We start from the raw sequence: 19,773 nt of genomic DNA, 5'->3' as shown, positions 1-19,773 counted from the left end.
GGGGGAAGGAGGGGTGGCCCAGGGTGCCGCAGGTACTTGGGGGTGGGGGATGGCGTGGGGGGGCACTGTAGGTGCTCAGGGGGAGGCGGGCAGTGGCATGCAGCCCAGGTCCCCCGCTGGTGCTGGGAGTGTGGGTTGGCAGGCTCCCTACCTGGCTCTGCACCTCCCCAGAAGCAGCAACACCCCCTCCCTCAGCTCCTAGACAGAGGTGCGGCCAGCAGCTCAGTGCACTGCCTTCGCCCTGAGTGCTGGCTCCACAGCTCCCATTGGCTGGGTACCACAGCCAATGGGAGCTGCGGGGGTGGTGCCTGCAGTCAGAGGCAGTGTGCAGAGCTGCCTGGGCACGCCTCCAGAGCTGAGGGAGAGGGATGTCACCACTTCCAGGGAGCCCCCCGAGGTAAGGGTTCTGGGCAGCACTTACCCCCTCCTGTGCCCCAACCCCCAGCCTTGAGCCCCCTCCCACACCCAAACTCCTGCTGCTGCTGAGGGAGGGGGAGCATGGTGGCCTAAGACTGACCCAGCAGTGGCTGGCCCAGGGACTGCCTGAAATGCTCAGGCAACCTCTGGGCCAACCGCACCAGCTGCTGCAGAAGTCACGGAGGTCCCGGAAAGTCATGGAATCCATGACCTCCATGACAAACTTGCAGCCTTAATCATGATACAAAACTTTAATTACAAGATCGCATACTAATTTTTCCACAGGATCCTACCTTATTCAGTGCATGGATACTTATTCATTACTTACTGTGACCTTAGACCATACGCCATCCAAACCCTACACTGAATACAGAACTAATAATTTCCTTCTGGGCATTCCTATGGTGCTTTCACCATAGTATCCAAGTACTTCACAAACAAATTCATTAATGTTCACAATACCCCTGTGAGAATAGGTGGCATTTTCCCCGTTTTACAGATGTGGAGCTGATTAAAGCCCAAATTGTCAAAAATGTCCACTAATTTTGGGTGTCCAACTCAAGTCACCTAGGACCTCATTTTTCAGAGTACCTAGCACTTTAAAGAGTAGCTCCAGTTGACTTCCATTGCAGTTGTGAGTGCTCAGCACTTCCGCAAATCAGAAGAACATACAATTAGTGGCCATCACTGAAAGTACTGGTTTAAGCAACTTGCCTAGCATCTCACAGGAACTCTGATGCAGAGGAAGAAATAGAATCCATTTTCCAGCCTGACATTCAACTTCCTTAAACAAAAGATAATCTTTTCTCTTTCTGTAATCCCCTCCTTAACCAATTACACACCTTCCAAATTCCTCAACAAATGAGACCATGATGCTATGGACAACAGCTTCATTCACTACAGTCCTGATTTCTAGCTCTTCACAGTAGACAAAAGCACGTACAATTTCCACTTTCCTAACTGAAGCTCCTCAGTCCAGGTGGGGACTGTGTGCTCAATTTTATTTTGGTCCCCCAGAAGGAGCTCCTGCAACTGAGGCCAAAATTACCTCACTCACTATAAATTTGAAAGATGGCAACTAAGTGTCATACAGACATTGGAGGTGGGCAAGGGGAATTCAAAAATCAAAAGAAATAATATTTTGTTTCTTGATCTACTTTTATCATGATTTTTGAGGGTCACTCATGATTTTTGCACTTTTGCAGTTAGCATTATTATACATGGCCTGATTCAATTTTTCAAAATCTGTTCAGCAGAACAAAAACTGAAGCCCACCTTAGACTCAGAACATTGTTTTTATGGTCTTTTGTGGGTTTCTATATGTATCAGATATGGCAGTTTCCTGCTTATCCTTGGAAGACTTTACTGAATTAAGTTTAAGTATCTTGGTGGGCCATGAGGGGGAATGCAGGTGCAGTTGCCCTGCACTGTGGCACTAAAGAGCACCATAGCAAGAAATATTTGAACAGGCACTAAGGAAGTTATGGTTTTATTTTGCATTATTGGCAGGTGTGCACGGTTATAATTTTCCTTACAGTGTCCTAAACATAAAAAAACTGGACAAGTCTTCATTAGTGTGCTCCCTGCCTCCATTTTTAACTGTTTGATGCTAGAAATCAGGATTTCTCAGACATTGAATATTGTGACTTCAACTTTAAATGATAATACATCACAGTATTGTGTACATCTGAGTTTTGTTTTATTACCTCAGTGCAGTTGGTTCTGGCATGTACATTTAAGCACAAGTTTGTATTCCAGCCTCATTTGTCAGACTATACTCACAGTATCTCAAAACATAATAAAAGTTATTCTATCCAACTCTAGTACTGCTAAGCTATAAGGCTATTACAGTGCCTAGAAACTGGGAGTAGTGGCGAAAAGCAATTTAAAGGAGCCTACTGATCCCATATTCATTCTGCTTTGCCATGGCTGTAGTTGTAGGGAAGCTCATATGCTGCAAAGGAGAAAAAAAAAACCTAGTGACAGAGTGAGGCATCTGATAAAAAGAAAAAGATGCAAGAGAGGGAAAAGAAGAGATAGAAATAAAAAAAATATTAAAAATACTTACTAATACTTTTAAAGCTTGGCCAGTGAAGAGAACAACCACGAAGATTCAAACGTACCACATAAGGACGCCATTTCTTCAGAATATTTATTACTGTTTTGTCCTGCATCTTGTGCTTTACTGAAGAAAAATCAATCTAAAGAAATTCAACAATTCAGATATCAGGTATCAAAGTTGTTATACAAACAAAATAGTACTTTTTAATAATTTTGTCTAAAAGTGTTAGAAATTTGCTGTACAATCTAAGACTTTGACTATGCAAATGCTGAAACACATTCTCATCTTTACATACAAACTGTACTAGACTACTTAGTAAGAATACTCACATGCATAAGTTAAATATGCGCATAAGTGTTTGCAGGATTGAGGCCTAAACTTTATTATGCACAGGCTGGCATACTGACCAATCCACAGGGAGGAAACATACATAAGTGACCAACAAAGAAAAAAAAAACCACACAGTATTGGCTTTTTCCATTTTTGATTTTTCCTTTATGTTGTCTAAAGACCTAAATTATTGTAAAGGATTTTTAAGATTATTTTTAACCTTAGATATATCAGGAATATAAAGTTTTGTCTTCCCTCTTTTGCTGAATGATTAGAGACCTGGACCCAAGTTAAGCTAAAGAACTAGGCATGGATGAATCTTTAAACTTCCTTCCCTCCCATTCCCTAGAGTTAAAACTGAGTTAAATATGTGTTAACAAAAAGAAGAAAAAAAAGAAAAGTTTCAAAAACAGTCTAAGAAGTTTTCTAGCAAACATGGGAAAGTCAAGACCTGATATCTCTAACAAAAAAAACCAAAAAAAAAACCACCATCTAAAAATTTTTTTAAGATAAAAAGATAAGATAAGATAAAAATGAGCATGCAAGCCTTCTTTAAACTTGTTCTTCATAAAAAAAACAAGATCACAAACATATCTTTCCTTCGTAGGTCACCTTTAAAAGGGTAACTTATGTTACATCCACCGTACTAAATCTATCCATTTTATGCCATTTGTGCTCTACTTCAAATCATTATGAAGAGCAATCACCATTATTTTAATTCAGAAGGAGGGTGAGAGTAGGTTAGTCATTAGAGCACAAGATTGGGATTCTCACGGAGGGCCTGGTGATTCCTACACTGAAGTCAACTGAAGTTTTGCCACTAACTTCATTAAGAGCAGGATTTCACCCTAAGCAATCATGCTCAAGTCACTTAATTTTTCTGTGCATCAGTATAAAAGTAAACGCTACCACCTTACAGGGGTTTTGAGAGACTTTTTTAATGTTTGGATGAAATGAAATGTGCAATACAGCATCAGTGCAAAAGTACTGTAACACATGTAGTAAATATATCATTTCATAGACTTCAAACTCAGAAGGAACCATTAGATCATTTAGTCTGACCTTCTGCATAACACAGATCACAGAATTTCATCCACTTATTCCTGTATTGAGCCCAATAACTGGTGTTAAAGAACATCTTCAAGAAAAGCACCCAGCCTTGATTTGAAACACATGTATTGCTATAAACTATATTTGAGATGGAGAAGGGACTCCCAACAAAAGGGAGTCACAACCAGTGCAGAACCTGTCAACTCATTAACAATTTAGGATAACAAGCACAATTAATAAAGTGATAACAGGTTTCTTCAAATTTGATGGGCAGTTAAAAACAAACATCTTCTTTTGGAGATCTCCACATTTGACTATACTCCTACCTGGAGCAGTATGTTCATGTACTGGAGGCTCTCCTTCCAGTTAGGGCTGTTTTTTAAAAAACAAAGTTGACAAAGCCCGTTCTAGCCACTATTTTACCAGGGAGTGCTCTAAAAATCTTCACACTTCTACCATTTTTGAAGACCGCAAAGCTACAGAAATATCTTTATTGTAACATTAAATGCATTTAAAATTAAAAGGTTAAAAAAATTTTCCACTGTTGCTCCCACCAGTGCAGTTCCACCAGTGGTAGTTACATAAGGAGCACTAATATATAGACTAGCTTTCTGCAATTTACCTGCCATGTCATCTACCTACCCCTGGTCAAGGCAGGTCCAGACAACATGGTGACCAAAACTCCATCAGCCATTTGTGCTATGTCCACAGCATGTCTGACTATTGTTTCCACCAGTGGAGATACAACAGTGGGAAATTTTAAGTCTAATGCAGACAAGGCCACAGGCTCAAGACAAGCTACATATTTTGTTCCTTTTCAATTTATGAAAGTATTAACCATACCAAAATAAAAAAACAACTGAACATTAAACAAACGTTAACAGGTAAACCACATCAAAGGGGTTCCAAGAAACTACCCCCTTGGACTCTCCTCGCCCACACATATAAGCTTTGCATGAGACAACCAAGGCTATATTGAAAACTGGATTATGTGCAGTTGCTATCATTGGCCTGGCATTGCTTCCTGTGGGAGTGTTGCCACCACTCCCAGAGGACATGACCCTCTTACTGCTAGATGCTGCTGAAGTGGTCTTGCCACGTACATCTTGGAGACAGCTTGCCTCTGCAGCCCAGTCAAAGGTGGTGTAGATGTAAGCCACTCCTCCTGTTGTCATGTAAACCCTAATTCTCCTTTTCTCTAGAGAATCCTTGCTTCTGCCCTAGATGGGCATCCTCCTCCTCCACTGAACATATTGGTAAAATGAGTCTTCTTTCTTCTATCACAGCAGGACCTGTGTAACTGGCTAACTTAGGTTCTTATTCACAATGTGTGCCCACATTTCCACACATATCCTCCATAGGATGCCAGTAGTAAAGGCCTTGATAGTACTCATCACCATGCATTTTTGACAGGTTTCCACACCCCTTTAGGATTTATGTCCCGCATTCCCACCCCGTTTCCATTGGTGCCAAAGTTTGGTGCCGTCGGCCATTTTGAAAAAAATTGTGTGTGTGTTTGAATGGGGGAAGTGTGTTTGGATACATTGAGAGCAGTTTAAAGTTTGGGTAAGGTTTATTGAAAAAAGGTGTGTGTAAGGAGAGCTGTTGTTAAAGGGAAGGTTATTAAAGAAAAGAGAGGCTGGTAAAGGTATGCTATAAAAGAATAGAAAATGTGACACACTGAAAGATTAGAGTGAGAGACGTTTGGGTAAGGTTATTGGAAGTGATTGAGTAAGGAGATGTGTTATTAAACAATAGAGAATCATAGAATATCAGGGTTGGAAGGGACCTCAGGAGGTCATCTAGTCCAACCCCTGCTCAAAAGCAGGACCCATACCCAATTAAATCATCCCAGCCAGGGCTTTGTCAAGCCTGACCTTAAAACTTCTAAGGAAGGAGATTCCACCACCTCCCTAGGCAACACATTCCAGTGTTTCACCACCCTCCTAGTGAAAAAGTTTTTCCTAATATCCAACCTAAACCTCCCCCACTGCAACTTGAGACCATTACTCCTTGTCCTGTCCTCTTCTACCACTGAGAATAGTCTAGAACCATCCTCTCTGGAACCACCTCTCAGGTAGTTGAAAGCAGCTATCAAATCCCCCCTCATTCTTCTCTTCTGCAGACTAAACAATCCCAGTTCCCTCAGCCTCTCCTCATAAGTCATGTGTTCTAGACCCCTAATCATTTTTGTTGCCCTTTGCTGGACTCTTTCCAATTTATCCACATCCTTCTTGTAGTGTGGGGCCCAAAACTGGACACAGTACTCCAGATGAGGCCTCACCAATGTCGAATAGAGGGGGACGATCACGTCCCTCCATCTGCTTGCTATGCCCCTACTTATACATCCCAAAATGCCATTGGCCTTCTTGGCAACAAGGGCGCACTGCTGACTCATATCCAGCTTCTCGTCCACTGTCACCCCTAGGTCCTTTTCCACAGAACTGCTGCCGAGCCATTCGGTCCCTAGTCTGTAGCGGTGCATGGGGTTCTTCCGTCCTAAGTGCAGGACTCTGCACTTGTCCTTATTGAACCTCATCAGATTTCTTTTGACCCAATCCTCTAGTTTGTCTAGGTCCCTCTGTATCCTATCCCTACGCTCCAGCGTATCTACCTCTCCTCCCAGTTTAGTGTCATCTGCAAACTTGCTGAGGGTGCAATCCACACCATCCTCCAGATCATTTATGAAGATATTGAACAAAACCGGCCCCAGGACCGACCCCTGGGGCACTCCACTTGACACCGGCTGCCAACTAGACATGGAGCCATTGATCACTACCCGTTGAGCCCGACAATCTAGCCAACTTTCTACCCACCTTATAGTGCATTCATCCAGCCCATACTTCCTTAACTTGCTGACAAGAATACTGTGGGAGACAGTGTCAAAAGCTTTGCTCAAGTCAAGATACAATACATCCACTGCTTTCCCTTCATCCACAGAACCAGTAATCTCATCATAGAAGGCGATGAGATTAGTCAGGCATGACCTTCCCTTGGTGAATCCATGCTGACTGTTCCTGATCACTTTCCTCTCATGTAAGTGCTTCAGGATTGATTCTTTGAGGACCTGCTCCATGATTTTTCTGGGGACTGAAGTGAGGCTTACTGGCCTGTAGTTCCCAGGATCCTCCTTCTTCCCTTTTTTAAAGATGGGCACTACATTAGCCTTTTTCCAGTCATCCGGGACTTCCCCCGTTCGCCACGAGTTTTCAAAGATAATGGCCAATGGCTCTGCAATCACAGCCGCCAGTTCCTTTAGCACTCTCGGATGCAACTCGTCCGGCCCCATGGACTTGTGCACGTCCAGCTTTTCTAAATAGTCCCTAACAACCTCTTTCTCCACAGAGGGCTGGCCATCTATTCCCCATGTTGTGATGCCCAGCACAGCAGTCTGGGAGCGGACCTTGTTCGTGAAGACAGAGGCAAAAAAAGCATTGAGTACATTAGCTTTTTCCACATCCTCTGTCACTAGGTTGCCTCCCTCATTCAGTAAGGGGCCCACACTTTCTTTGGCTTTCTTCTTGTTGCCAACGTACCTGAAGAAACCCTTCTTGTTACTCTTAACATCTTTCGCTAGCTGCAGCTCCAGGTGCTATTTGGCCCTCCTAATTTCATTCCTACATGCCCGAGCAATGTCCAACCTTCCACTTCTTGTAAGCTTCTTTTTTATGCTTAAGATCTGCTAGGATTTCACCGTTAAGCCAAGCTGGTCGCCTGCCATATTTACTATTCTTTCGACACATCGGGATGGTTTGTCCCTGTGACCTCAACAGGGATTGCTTGAAATACAGTCAGCTCTCCTGGACTCCTTTCCCCTTCATGTTAGTCCCCCAGGGGATCCTACCCATCCGTTCCCTGAGGGAGTCAAAGTCTAGAGTGTTTATGTTACTGAACACATGCAGAGCAAAACATCCTACCCCACTGACTGTTGGTAGGGAAATGACAGCTGTTCTGGACAGCGCTCCTGGGAGCTAGCCCCTCCTTTTGGTGGGCCAATCAGAGGCTGTTTTACAGCTAGGTCACAGAATGCTCTTGTTGAACCAATCCTGTAGTCTCAAAATTTAGAGAGGATCTTTACCTTACATTAAAAGCTATAAAAACAGGATTAAGAAGGAAATTTAGGAAGCACATGATAAAAAAAGTGAATTAAAGCATTAAACAATATTAAAAACTAAGGCAAAACCTGTTGAGTAAGCACATGGCCAAAACCTGGCTTAAAAACATTAAAATCTAGGTTTAAAAAGTAACTTTAGTAAGCACATGATAAAAAAGTGAATAAAAAACATTCAGTTTCAGGATAGGTTGAGAAAAAAGGTTAAAAAAAAAAAGAGGGCAAGAAAAGGGAATTTAGTAATCACATAAAAGTAGTGAATAAAAAAGCATTCTGTAATGGGAAAAATAGAGGGCACATGGCTGAATTGGAGAGAGAAAGATCTTTACCTTCCCTAAAAACAGGGCAAGAAAAGGGGGAAAATAGAGAGCACATGGCTGCAGAGCCTGTTTAGTAAGCACATGATAAAAAAAAAGCATTCAGTAAGAGCGTAGATTAAAAGAAAGAACAGAGGAAAGAGAGCACATGGTTTAATTGAAGACCAAGAGAGATTTTTACCTTGCCTATCTTTCTGTAAAATGAGGCAACTACACAGAAAGTTTAGTCCGAAACTTTCAGACTTGTTATTCCCACCTTTGGATTGGGCCAATCAGAGGTTGTTCTACAACGGTGTTAGAGTTTATTTTCCTGAACTGATTCTATAGGTTCAACACCTCCTCCCCTTTAACTGCCTTATTCTGATCTAAAGAAACAGACCCCCAGCATTTTACCCACCATGTAGCTTTTTAGAAGGGGGTTTTCATAATAGTTAAAACCATAAGCTTTTAGTAACAAACAATTTTTAAAAGTTTTTTTTCCCTAGGTTTTAGGCTAGCACTGGTTATTTTTTTCAGTAAGCCCAATATAAAACAGGCTTTCAGCTGATAGCTGTGATTAGAAAGAAGGTTGCTTTTTTTTTACCTGCTTTAACAAACACAAGTTAGTTACATTAAGCTTTGTAATGGAATAAAGCTCTGCTTTATATTGACTTGAAAAGACACAGCCCTTTATTTACAGGGGTGTTTCAATAAAAATAGAGCAGGCAGAATTACCCCAGGTTTCTAGTAACAGTTTATATATTTCCCTTATTCTGTTAACTCCTGGATCAGAGAGAAGAAGCTTGTTTCTTTTTTCACTTTTTAACAAAAAGAGAGGTGAAAGTCTTGTAAAGGAATAAACCCTTGAAAAGATACCTTTTATTAAAACACTTATGCCAATGGGACTAAATAAAGGAGTGTAAGCCTGCAGAAACAGTTCAGGAATTAAAAACAAAAAGTTTTAGACTAACATAGTCAGTAATAACAATGTGAAAAAAGAAGCCATTGTGATCAGAAATAAGAAAGCCCAAGGTCTGCTTTTAAAACAAAATGATACCAAAAACTTTAACTGTAAAAAAGCTTACTATATAAAATAAAAACTTTTTAACCATTAAAGCTAAAGAATGTAGCTCCGAATTCCTGCCCCCCCCTTTCCCCCCCTCTCTTTAAAAAAAAAAAAAAAAAGGCCGCTTGCTCTGCTCTCATCGAAACAAACAGTACCCTGTAACAAAAGGTGACCGGCACACACTATAAACAATTTAAAAAATGTGTTTATTTGTAAAGTAATGCCTAAAATCCCCTCTTTTCTAACTTATTAAACAAACACTTTAAAAAGAAAAACCCACCTAAAGACACATCCCTTTACTTACAGGGGTGTTCCAATAAAAAAGCATCCCAGAGCCTAAACCTTGACTAAGAAAGTTTTTCCCCAATGTTTTTAGTGAGAAAAACTTGCAACAGCCTTTTGAAGGTAGTGGATTAGAAAAGACAGCCTTGTTTTTCAAAGAGGTCATCTGAAGACAATTTTTCATTTAACCCCCTTGGCATAGGTGTTTCAACAACACGTGAGTCTGCAGAAACAATCCAGGGTTAAAAAACACAGAAAACCTGTTATAAAAGTAACGTATAGCGATAAAAATGTTTTCCCCCTATGTTTTAGGCTAGCACCGGTCATTTTTTTTAGTAAGGACAGTTTGAAACAGCATGCTTTTGCAGCTGTTAGCAAAACCAGCCTCTGTAAACCAGTGGATCAGAGATAAGAAGGCTGCGTCTTCACCTGCTTTTTAACAAATACAAGTGACAGTTATATTAAGTTTTGTAAATGAATAAACACTTTAAATAAAGGGATCTGTCTTCATATAGGTTTGTCTTTTAAACATTTTTATACAGACTTTTTCCTAGCTTTTTAAACGCTGCTAAAGTTTTAAAAATGGTGAGACTGCATTGAAAGATACTTTTGTGAAAGTTTTAACAAGTATTTTATTCCATTTACTGATTGTAAAAGACAAAAACTGTCGCTTTGTGACTGCATGAAGCTTAGAGATGGCCTATCTGAAGCCCTCCCCTTCCCCCCCCCCCCATTCTTTTCTATTGTTTTTTAAAACCTAAACCAAGGACAAACAAATTTTAAAAAAAGCCACAGATATCAGACCATGGAGGTAAGAAAGCAGTCCTGAGTTTTAGGGGGCATGTTGATAACTCTTTTAGTGAAACGGTTTTGTAGGCAGCCATTCTGTGTTAGTCGTTATGCTTTAGCATGGACAAGCGTTTCTCATTCGGAAGCACTTTTCCACTTTATGAGGTATTATCTCCCCTATCCTACAGCCTATTAGAAATATTAACAACAACAACGTAAAGATACTTTGTAGCAGTGCCTGCAAAGCAACAATTACAATTTTGTTGATCGTTATTTTGTCTAAGCCCCTAGAGAATATATTTTTGTAAAAAAACACTTATGCAAACTGTAACCCTAGATGATGTACATCATTAAATAATATGAAGCAGTAGACAAGAGACCTGAGACATTGTTGAAATCAGAGAGGCTATGATTAATTCCTAATGCAGAGGGCCTGGGGTGGAAAATGAAAAGGTACAGCCAAAGCGGAAGATGGTATGATTTAAGAGGGGTTCTGGGGCTGCTCTGCAATGGTCCATAGGGAGCCTATAACCCTCATGCATAAGTGCCAGGGCTAGGTGAGGTGGGTGGGCCTTTGTTAGAGGAACAGGCCGCTCATATACCTCTTGTTGTTGTTGACAAACTGTACTCTGAAACCAGTTAGATTAACAGCCCTGTTAGTCTGTATTTGCAAAAAGAAAAGGAGTACTTGTGGCACCTTAGAAACTAACCAATTTATTTAAGCATAAGCTTTCATGAGCGATGAAGTGAGCTGTAGCTCACGAAAGCTTATGCTCAAATCAATTGGTTAGTCTCTAAGGTGCCACAAGTACTCCTTTTCTTTTTGTAATCTAACTGCATGTATACTACGGAGGCAACCTACTGACCCTTTGACAAACTCCACACCCCTTGAACTCCATAAAAACATGCTTTACACAGTTATTTTCAACTGACATTTTATTTTACAACACACCCTGTTTAGTTCCCAAAACATGTTCTAACTGTTAGTGTGGTTTTGTAGCAAGATTTTGTAATTTGCTGAACAAAAAAAGGCGTTCAACATTTTGCATTAAACATTCATCTGTCGGTTTGATGATTTCGTTTAAAACACTATTTGGGGCCTTGGCCTCGGTCACTTTGTCCACCACTTCTGCCCCTAGAGCTAAATGCAGGCATCACGGCTATTGGCTAAGAGTATCATGCACCCTCCCTCTCTAAGTAAAGAGGAGCTTCTATTTAAACTGTCTGATAATTAAAGTTTGCTTTTTTATTCACTTTTTTATCATGTGCTTCCTAAATTTCCTTCTTAATCCTGTTTTTATAGCTTTTAATGTAAGGTAAAGATCCTCTCTAAATCTTGGGACTACAGGATTGGGTCAACAAGTGCATTCTGTGACCTAGCTGTCAAACAACCTCTGACTGATCCATCAAAAGGAGGGGCTAGCTCCCAGGAGCGTTGCCCAGAACAACTATCGTTTCACTACTAACAGTCGGTGGGGTAGGATGTTTTGCTCTGCATGTGTTCAGTAACATAAACACTCTATTCTTTAATGACAGATCTCCTTACTCAATCACTTCCAATAACCTTACCCAAATGTCTCTCACTCTAATCTTTCAGTGTATCACATTTTCTATTCTTTTATAGCATATCTTTACCAGCCTCTCTTTTCTTTAATAACCTGCCCTTTAACAGCTCTCATTACTCAGTCACCTTTTTTCAAAAAGCCTTACCCAAACTTTCCTTTTCATCAACCCTAAACTTCCCTCTAGTCTTTCAACCTTTTTCTCTCAATGTATCACATCTCTTTTCTTTAAACCTGCCCTTTAACAGTTCTCCTTACACAATCACCTTTTTTCAATAAGCCTTACCCAAACTTTAAACTGCTCTCAATGTATCCAAACACAACACTTCCCCCATTCAAACATGCACAAAATTTTTTTCAAAATGGCCGATAGCGCGAAACTTCGGCGCCAACGGAAACAGGGTGGGAAGGCGGGACATAAGCCCTAAAGGGGTGTGGAAACCTGTCAAAATGCATGGTGATGAGTACTATCGCGGCCTTTACTATTGATGCTATTTAAATTGATTGGCAATCGTGAAAGGGGAAAAGTCTAGACAAGGAAGAGGGAAATGGAGGGGCAACATGTACTTTGAACCCTTCATTCCACATGTCTATTGCAGGGAGTTCTGTAAGTTGTGACTCCTAAAGGAACAAGTAGAACATTTTGTAAAAACAAATGGAGCCAAGTGCCACCCAAAAAAGTCCCCTACTCCATACACTAGACCTGAACTCCCATAAGAAATTCAAAATACTCTGGTCACAGTAAAATGTGTTCTTGTTGCATAACATAATGTTCTTGTAGCTATCTTTAAGTTTCACAAAAAGAAAGTCTAGTCCTCTTAAGTGGAATAATAACCTCAGTGAAATTTTCTTGAATTTTCTACGGAAGTGCTTGCTTCTGGACATAAGAGCAGTAATCAGTGAGACCTCCTAATGTTTCTGATACTAAGATACAGCTTCACTAAAATTCTTCCTACAGTACTTATCTTACAGAAAGAAGAGATGCTAATGATGATTGTTTCTTAACTTTGATAGTTTGCTAACAATTAGACAAAATGAAATACACACATTACAAACATATTATCCCCATGTATTTTGTCAGACAATGACACTAAATACTCTTTGAAATAAATAACCTGATGTTCCTGAAATAACCAGAAGGTTCAGAATTGTGTGAGACAGTACATGTGACTTTAGAGTTTATTACAAATTCTCTATTTTGCAGTTTCCAGAATGTAGTAAGTGGTGTTTTACTGAAGAATAATGAAATCAGACTTCAGAGTTTGTTATTACTGTCAGTGTTCTACTGGCAGACAAGCAAAACTTTAAATTGTAATTTTCATCTAATTTTCAACAACACACACAGTGCATCATGTTCATAACTGGACTATTCTTTTAGTTATGATAGTAACATACTTGATATATTTTATTATTTGGATTTTAGCCTTCAGTTTCTGGATTATTATTTTGGATTTATGTGTTTAGTTTTCTTAAATCATACTTATTATATTTTGATAGTCAGTAGTAGATGACTATTGCCGATTTTAAAATGATAAGTGTATAGATCAATGTCTTGAATGTAAGAAATTCAGACAAACTCACTGAATGAATACAAATTGTACACGAAAGTATAAGGATCTGATATTTGTATACCTACTATGAATTCAAGTTGTAAATATATACATAGTGTGATTCTCCTTTCACTTATACCAGTTTTATAGTGATGTAACACAATTGATTTCACTGGAGTTACTCCTAATTTATATTTATATAATTGAGAAAAGAGGTGAAATCCTGGGTATATTGAAATTAAAAGGAATTTTGCCATTTACTTCAGTGGCATTAGGATTTCACCCCAAGTTCTTAGTTCTTATAACTTTTTAAAAAGTAACCTACTGGCTTGGTTTATCCTTTTTTTTAAAAATAAAGTTGAAGTAAAACATTAAACCTCTTATTAGGTCATAGTTGCAAGCAGTCTTACTTACATCAGTCCATATTGAACTAGCCTGTGTTAGCAACATCCAGGTTCGGCTAACTTGAGCACATCTTGCCAGATCAATTAAGTTGATATAATGGAAGATCTAGGATAGAAAAACAGAATGTATGAAAATAGAAACTATTGCTTAATAAATACCACTAGACTAAAAAAAAACCACAAAACAAAAACGACAAAATACATTCAAACCCAAAACAGACTTAAAATGCTTCTGTCAGCTATTTTATATGACAGAAGTATGTTATGCTGAAGTAGGATCTACTTTCCCCTCTAGAGCCATGTGATGTCAGATAAGGCATTATACACCCACTTATGATCAAGTGCCTGATATAGCAATCAAGGGATCAGTTTTCTTAGCTAACAGAGTCATGAGAGGAAGATTTTTAAAGGAGGAGTCACAGGAATGAGGATATCAGATCACCTTGTCTGTAGCACCTTTCACAGGACTAGCTCAGCTAGGGCAAAGTTTGCTATGAAATTTACCCCACAGATCTCTGTAAAGAGCCTGATATTGCTTGATGCACTGTGTTAGTAGGCTCCACAAGCTAAGTGATTTGGTCGCAATCTGTATCCTAGAGATATAATTGTGAATTTTCTTTTCCACATCCCTCTTACATTATTGCTTCCCAAAAATTACATCTCCACAAACATTTTGGGAGTAGCAACTTAGAATAATCTTTCAAGAAGCAGCTTGTCCTCTGCCTACAGTTAGTTACTTCTCCTAGAACATAAGGGAAATGGGATTAAACTGAATATATATTTCAGCCCTCGCATATTCTATTTTTAAATATGAAATGACATACTAGAACTGAAAACTTAAAGATTCCGTATATACATAGATGGATTCATTACATTTCCCAGATCAATAGAGAGCTTTTTTCCTTTGATGGATTTTAAAATCCATTGCTAGGCACCCACTGTAGCAAATTAGTTTATTTTATCATCTGTTTATTCATGTGCTGTCTGTCCTGGCCACTGGCTACATGTTGTGCATAAATCCGGAGAAGTGCAAGAGGAACTACAAACAACCTATGAAAAATGGGGCACCCCAATATTCATGGGGTCTGGAAATACAGATAAGGGAAAAGAGGGTCGATATCTTCATGCACATACGCAGAATGTTAAGTGTAGTCAGAATCACAAAATAAAAGAGGGCTCCCTGGTTGGGTAAAATGGAATGCCTAGGGGCAAAACCCCAACAGGAATCATCCCTTTATTGATGATCAATAGGTGAGGAATCCATCAGGAACGAAGAATATTTTTGAGAATGTGAGTATGACTATGTTTATAATTTGTGCATTGGTATTTGTAGGATTTATGTGCGCTTAGGTAATCATAATCTTGCTTGTGATTAATAAAACTTGTAAAACAGACTAGATGTACTTGTGAATGTATGTGTGGTCACTATTATTGGTCTTAGTGTGTTCCTAGAGTCTCTGCTACTTGTCTCAGATTTAGAGGTGACTTTCACTCTGTTGAATACTGAGGGAACTCCTGCTTGAGCCCCTCTGTTGATCTTTACGGTAGCAGTAAATCACGGAGAAAGAGGTGGTGATCCCTCAGGGAACCCTGGTCCAAACCATTAAGGGCTTCATTGATAAAGTCAACTCCTTGAATCCTACTTTGAATTACCTTTATAGCAGTTTTTTAATTAATTTTTTATAATCCCTTGAATTTAACAAGTTAGAAATCAAATCCTATTGTATTAAGGGCCTGATCCTGAGCACTTCCAGCTCCCATTGATGTTAAAATGGGAGTTGAAAGTGGTCAGCATCTAGGAGAATCTAAAAACCTATTAAAACCCTAAAGAGATAACATTTCAAAAGAGCAAACAAAGAAACCCAGACAAGCAGTTCTGTATCTGAGACAATCATTAGTAAACTATAGACTGCAGGCATGGATCTTTCCAGCCCACCAAGTTTGCCCACAGTCCACTTAGAGCCAGATCTATCAAGCTTCAATTCAGGAAAACACTTAAGAATGTACTTAAGTCTATCCCCTATTCAGGGCAGTACTTATATGTATCGGGGGTAGCTGTGTTAATCTGTATCCACAAAAACAAGGAATCCAGTGGTACCTTAATAAATTGCCTGTTCTGTTCACTAGCTCTGAAACATTTGGCACTGGCCATTGTCAGAAGACAGGACACTGGGTTAGATGGACCGTTGGTCTGACTCAGTATAGCCATTCTTACGTTAGGATTGTCTTTGTAGGTGATGTGGGCATGGTAAGAACCCCTACATAAACTTTCTCTCTTACTCCCAACAGATAAGTGATGTCAGGACATTCTAGGGAAGCAAGACCCATTTGTCCTGAGAGTGCCTGCTTGGAGAGTAGACCTTACACAACTAGGCTTGCAGGCACTGCAAGTGAAGCCTTGCAAATGGGTTATGCAGGTACATGTGGCCGTATGACCTAGCAGTACCAGGTCATCACCTGAGGGCTGAGTCAAACCTGGCTGATAAGGTCACTCATTGAAAGGAACCTGTTTTCATGTAAGTAAGCTCTTATCTTCATTGAGTTCAGATTCATTCCAATAAATTCCATAATTTGTGTGTGGGTTAAAGTGAACTTTTCTGAATTTACCTGAAGTCCCAACGCATGAAATAGGTCAAGTGAGGAGGTGACCAGTGCTTGTACTTCCTGATACTACCATCCTGTGACCAACCAATCATCTAGGTAGAGAAATATGGGGCTGCCATGTCTGCAGAGGTATGCTGCTATCATGGACAATACGCTCATAAAAACCCTCAGGCCATCGAGAGACTGACAGGGAGCACTTTGTATTGAAAATGCTCTGGGCCCACCGTAAAATGTGGAAATCTCCTGTCCACCGAGTGAATGTCTATATGAAAATAGGCATCCTTCAAATTGAGGGACGTAAACCAGTCACCTTCCTTCAGGGAAGGGATTTTTGAGGCAAGGGTGGTCATCTTTGTGGCATTATACTTCATAGTAATATTATTATGATAGGAGTATGGCATAATTATGATGTATTTTGTGCAAAATAAGGCATGTGAGATATCACTGAAAAGTTTATGATTTACTGAATATGATTATCCTACCTGTAAGCATGTATCATTTTGGTATCTGAAGTTAGGAATATTGTCTATGCATCTATTAGAAGTGTTTACACACCTGGGGAATGCCCACTAGAGAGAATGCAATCAGTCTAGATGGCTGGCTGGGAAGGCCCATTAAGGAAAACAATAGGTCTTTGAAGTTGCTAATCTCCCACTGGGGAGCCTTCCTGGGAAGCCTTCTTGGGGCTGCTGCAAACAGCCTCTGAGTCATGGCTGCAGTGGCCCTACAGGGACATGGGACCTACTCACCTGTACTGGAGTCCATGATAATACTAGTGTTTCTCCACTGACCAGGTGTGGGAATCAAACTGAGAGACAAAGGATTCCTGACATATGCAAAAGCTATTTAAGGCAGGGGAGTGACATCATCATGGTTCATTCCTCACTGACTCCCTGTCCAAGAAAGGAGACTGCTGGAAACACCTGAGAAACAAAAGACTGAACTAGGGTAGAAGGGCTGAACCCAGGCTAGAGGGTTGTCTAGTCTGTAAAAAGACTAACTGGAGTTTTAAGCTGCAAGCAAGTGCAGTTTGCCTTCAAGAATTTCTGTAATCTGCTTAAAACAACATTTAGGGTGAGAATTTGCTACTTATAACTAATTTATTTAATATATTAAGCTTAGATAGCATTTTGTTTTATTTGCTAGGTAATCCTCTTAGATTTTAAGTGATTATAAGGGATAGCAAATAGATCAATCTTTTGTAGTTAATAAACTTTGTTTTGTCTTGTCTAAGACCAGTGTGTGGAAATCATTACCAGGGGGGGGGGGGAAAGCTGTTGCCTATCTTCCTCCACATTGAGAGAGGTGGCCAATTTCATTAGCTTACGCTGTACAGATCTGTGTGCAGCGCAAGACCTTATAATTGTAGGTTTACACTCTGGGGGTGGGGGTTCTTAGGAACCGGAAAGTGCCTTAGCTGAGCTTTCCCATGCAGAGTTGATCTCAGCATGTGTGTGTGTAGCTGCAGCTGGGTGTGTCCCTACCTGTATGTGTGCTGGTGGGGGCCTGAGGGCCTGTCACACCAGTACAGCGTAAAGGGAGCACAGGCTGGTGGGTCAGGTGGGCTCAGTGGTATCCCAGTTCCAAGTGGCACCCCAGGGGGGAACCCGTCACAGTGATCAGGGCGATTTGCACAGCTTGTTGCTATGAGACACTTGTGATTTTAAGCAAGTTTTAAGTGTGTTCCCTAGAGATTAGTCAAAATGGTTACCAGTTTGTTATTTTCTGTTTGCTTATTTCAGGTAAGGAAAGTAGGGACAGAAAAGTAACAAGATGAGTGAAAACAGTGAAACAATTGTGAAACTGAAGATTTTGAGAATTCAGGCAGAAGAAAAAAAAAAAGACATAGAATTAAAACAAATGGAGATTAATGCGCAAGAAGCTGCACACCGAAGAACCATAGAAGCAGAGAATGCCAGGCAAGAAGCTGCATGCCAGAGAGCTATGGAATTAAAACAGATAGGGGCTGACAAAGAAATTAAGATCCAGAAGTTAGCCATGTAGGAGAGAGAGAGAGAGAGAGCGAGCACGCGAGCACACCAACTGGGCTTGCTAGAGAAGCAGAACCAGATGAAAGATCTAATGGGAAAAAGGATTGAAAGCTTTAAAGAAATGTTTGACCTTGTTGAGTATTATGCTGGCATTTGCTCCAGGGGGGAAGGGAACATTTTGCCTGTCTGAGAAAACTGTCCAGGTTCCTGGCTGACAGCAGCTTGCAGTTAAGCAAGGGACAGACCTCACTCTAGAATGTATAGGAGGATGTGTCCTAGATGGAAGCCCAAAGGAGGGGGATGGAATCCAAGAGAGACTGAGGTGGGTGAGGGTTCCTTGGGCTCTGTAGCTGGAGACAAACCCAATTCAAAGAGGGAGGAGGGTGTAGCACTTACCAGTGACAGGACTGTTCTGGCTGTTAGCTGTGAGCCCATGGCCAAACAGGGTGTGTCTTAGAGGGGGGCCCAGAGAAGGAAGTTCAGAAGGAATTTGGGAGAGTACAGGAATGTCTCCTCACTGATTACAGAGAAGGGTTTGCCCAGAACTGAGCAGCTGTTCCAGCATCTGTGCTCCCAGGCACCCAACCTGTGACTCAGGTTTTAAGAGGGAACTGTGTAACTGATGTCCCGGAGGGGAGCAGTCATACAACTGACCTCTTGGGAACAGGGAGAGGGGTGGCAGAGGATGCCCCAATCCAGGTCCCACTTTTGCAAAATGCTGTTCCTAATGTACTTGTGAAAACTGTGAATCCTAAAGATATGAGTGTCATTGATAATACTAATGACATGCATAATTTTTGAAAAAAATCTGTACATGCTAGGAGTGGTATTCCTATAAGAATACTGCTTCTCAGCTAATACCTGTAAACGGGCTTAGAGCTTGGCACAGCAGAAAAAGCATAATAAACCTAGACTGCTGTGTGGAAGGGGAAACTGAGGTACTTCATCTCATGGCATTGGTGGCTACACTCTAGAGGATATTGATATTGGCACTGTGTTAACAATGCTGCACACTAGAATGCTTTCAGACAACTTGGAAAAAGAAACACAGAACTTCTCAAAAAAGCCTACGAACACCACTCACCTTACCACTCTCGTTACAGTGTGTATGGTAACACCCATTGTTTCATGTTCTCAGTGTATATAAATCTCCCCACTGTATTTTCCACTGAATGCATCCGATGAAGTGAGCTGTAGCTCATGAAAGCTTATGCTCAAATAAATTTTTTAGTCTCTAAGGTGCCACAAGTCCTCTTTTC

The 19,773-nt window shown here is 40.5% G+C and overlaps 1 protein-coding gene and 1 long non-coding RNA gene across 10 annotated transcripts in view; one reads left to right on the top strand and one right to left on the bottom strand.

Moving 5' to 3' along the window:
• FBXL13 (F-box and leucine rich repeat protein 13) overlaps positions 1-19,773 on the bottom strand; it is a 171,984-nt gene that overhangs the window by 114,069 nt on the left and 38,142 nt on the right. For all 9 annotated transcript variants that reach the window (XM_075124502.1, XM_048836444.2, XM_048836442.2 and 6 more), the window contains 2 exons: positions 13,930-14,025; positions 2,486-2,618 (listed from right to left, as the gene is read on the bottom strand). In XM_075124502.1, coding sequence (XP_074980603.1) covers positions 2,486-2,618; positions 13,930-14,025 — 229 coding nt within the window. The remainder of the gene's footprint in view (positions 1-2,485; positions 2,619-13,929; positions 14,026-19,773) is intronic.
• Positions 14,788-18,601, top strand: LOC125630467 (uncharacterized). The gene is made up of 3 exons (XR_007354674.2): positions 14,788-15,209; positions 16,209-16,435; positions 18,266-18,601. It is a non-coding gene; the product is annotated as an uncharacterized LOC125630467 (long non-coding RNA).

Source organism: Caretta caretta, chromosome 1, assembly GCF_965140235.1.
Source record: "Caretta caretta isolate rCarCar2 chromosome 1, rCarCar1.hap1, whole genome shotgun sequence".
Taxonomy (NCBI): Eukaryota; Metazoa; Chordata; order Testudines; family Cheloniidae; genus Caretta; species Caretta caretta.
This window is presented reverse-complemented; position numbering and strand designations above follow the sequence as displayed.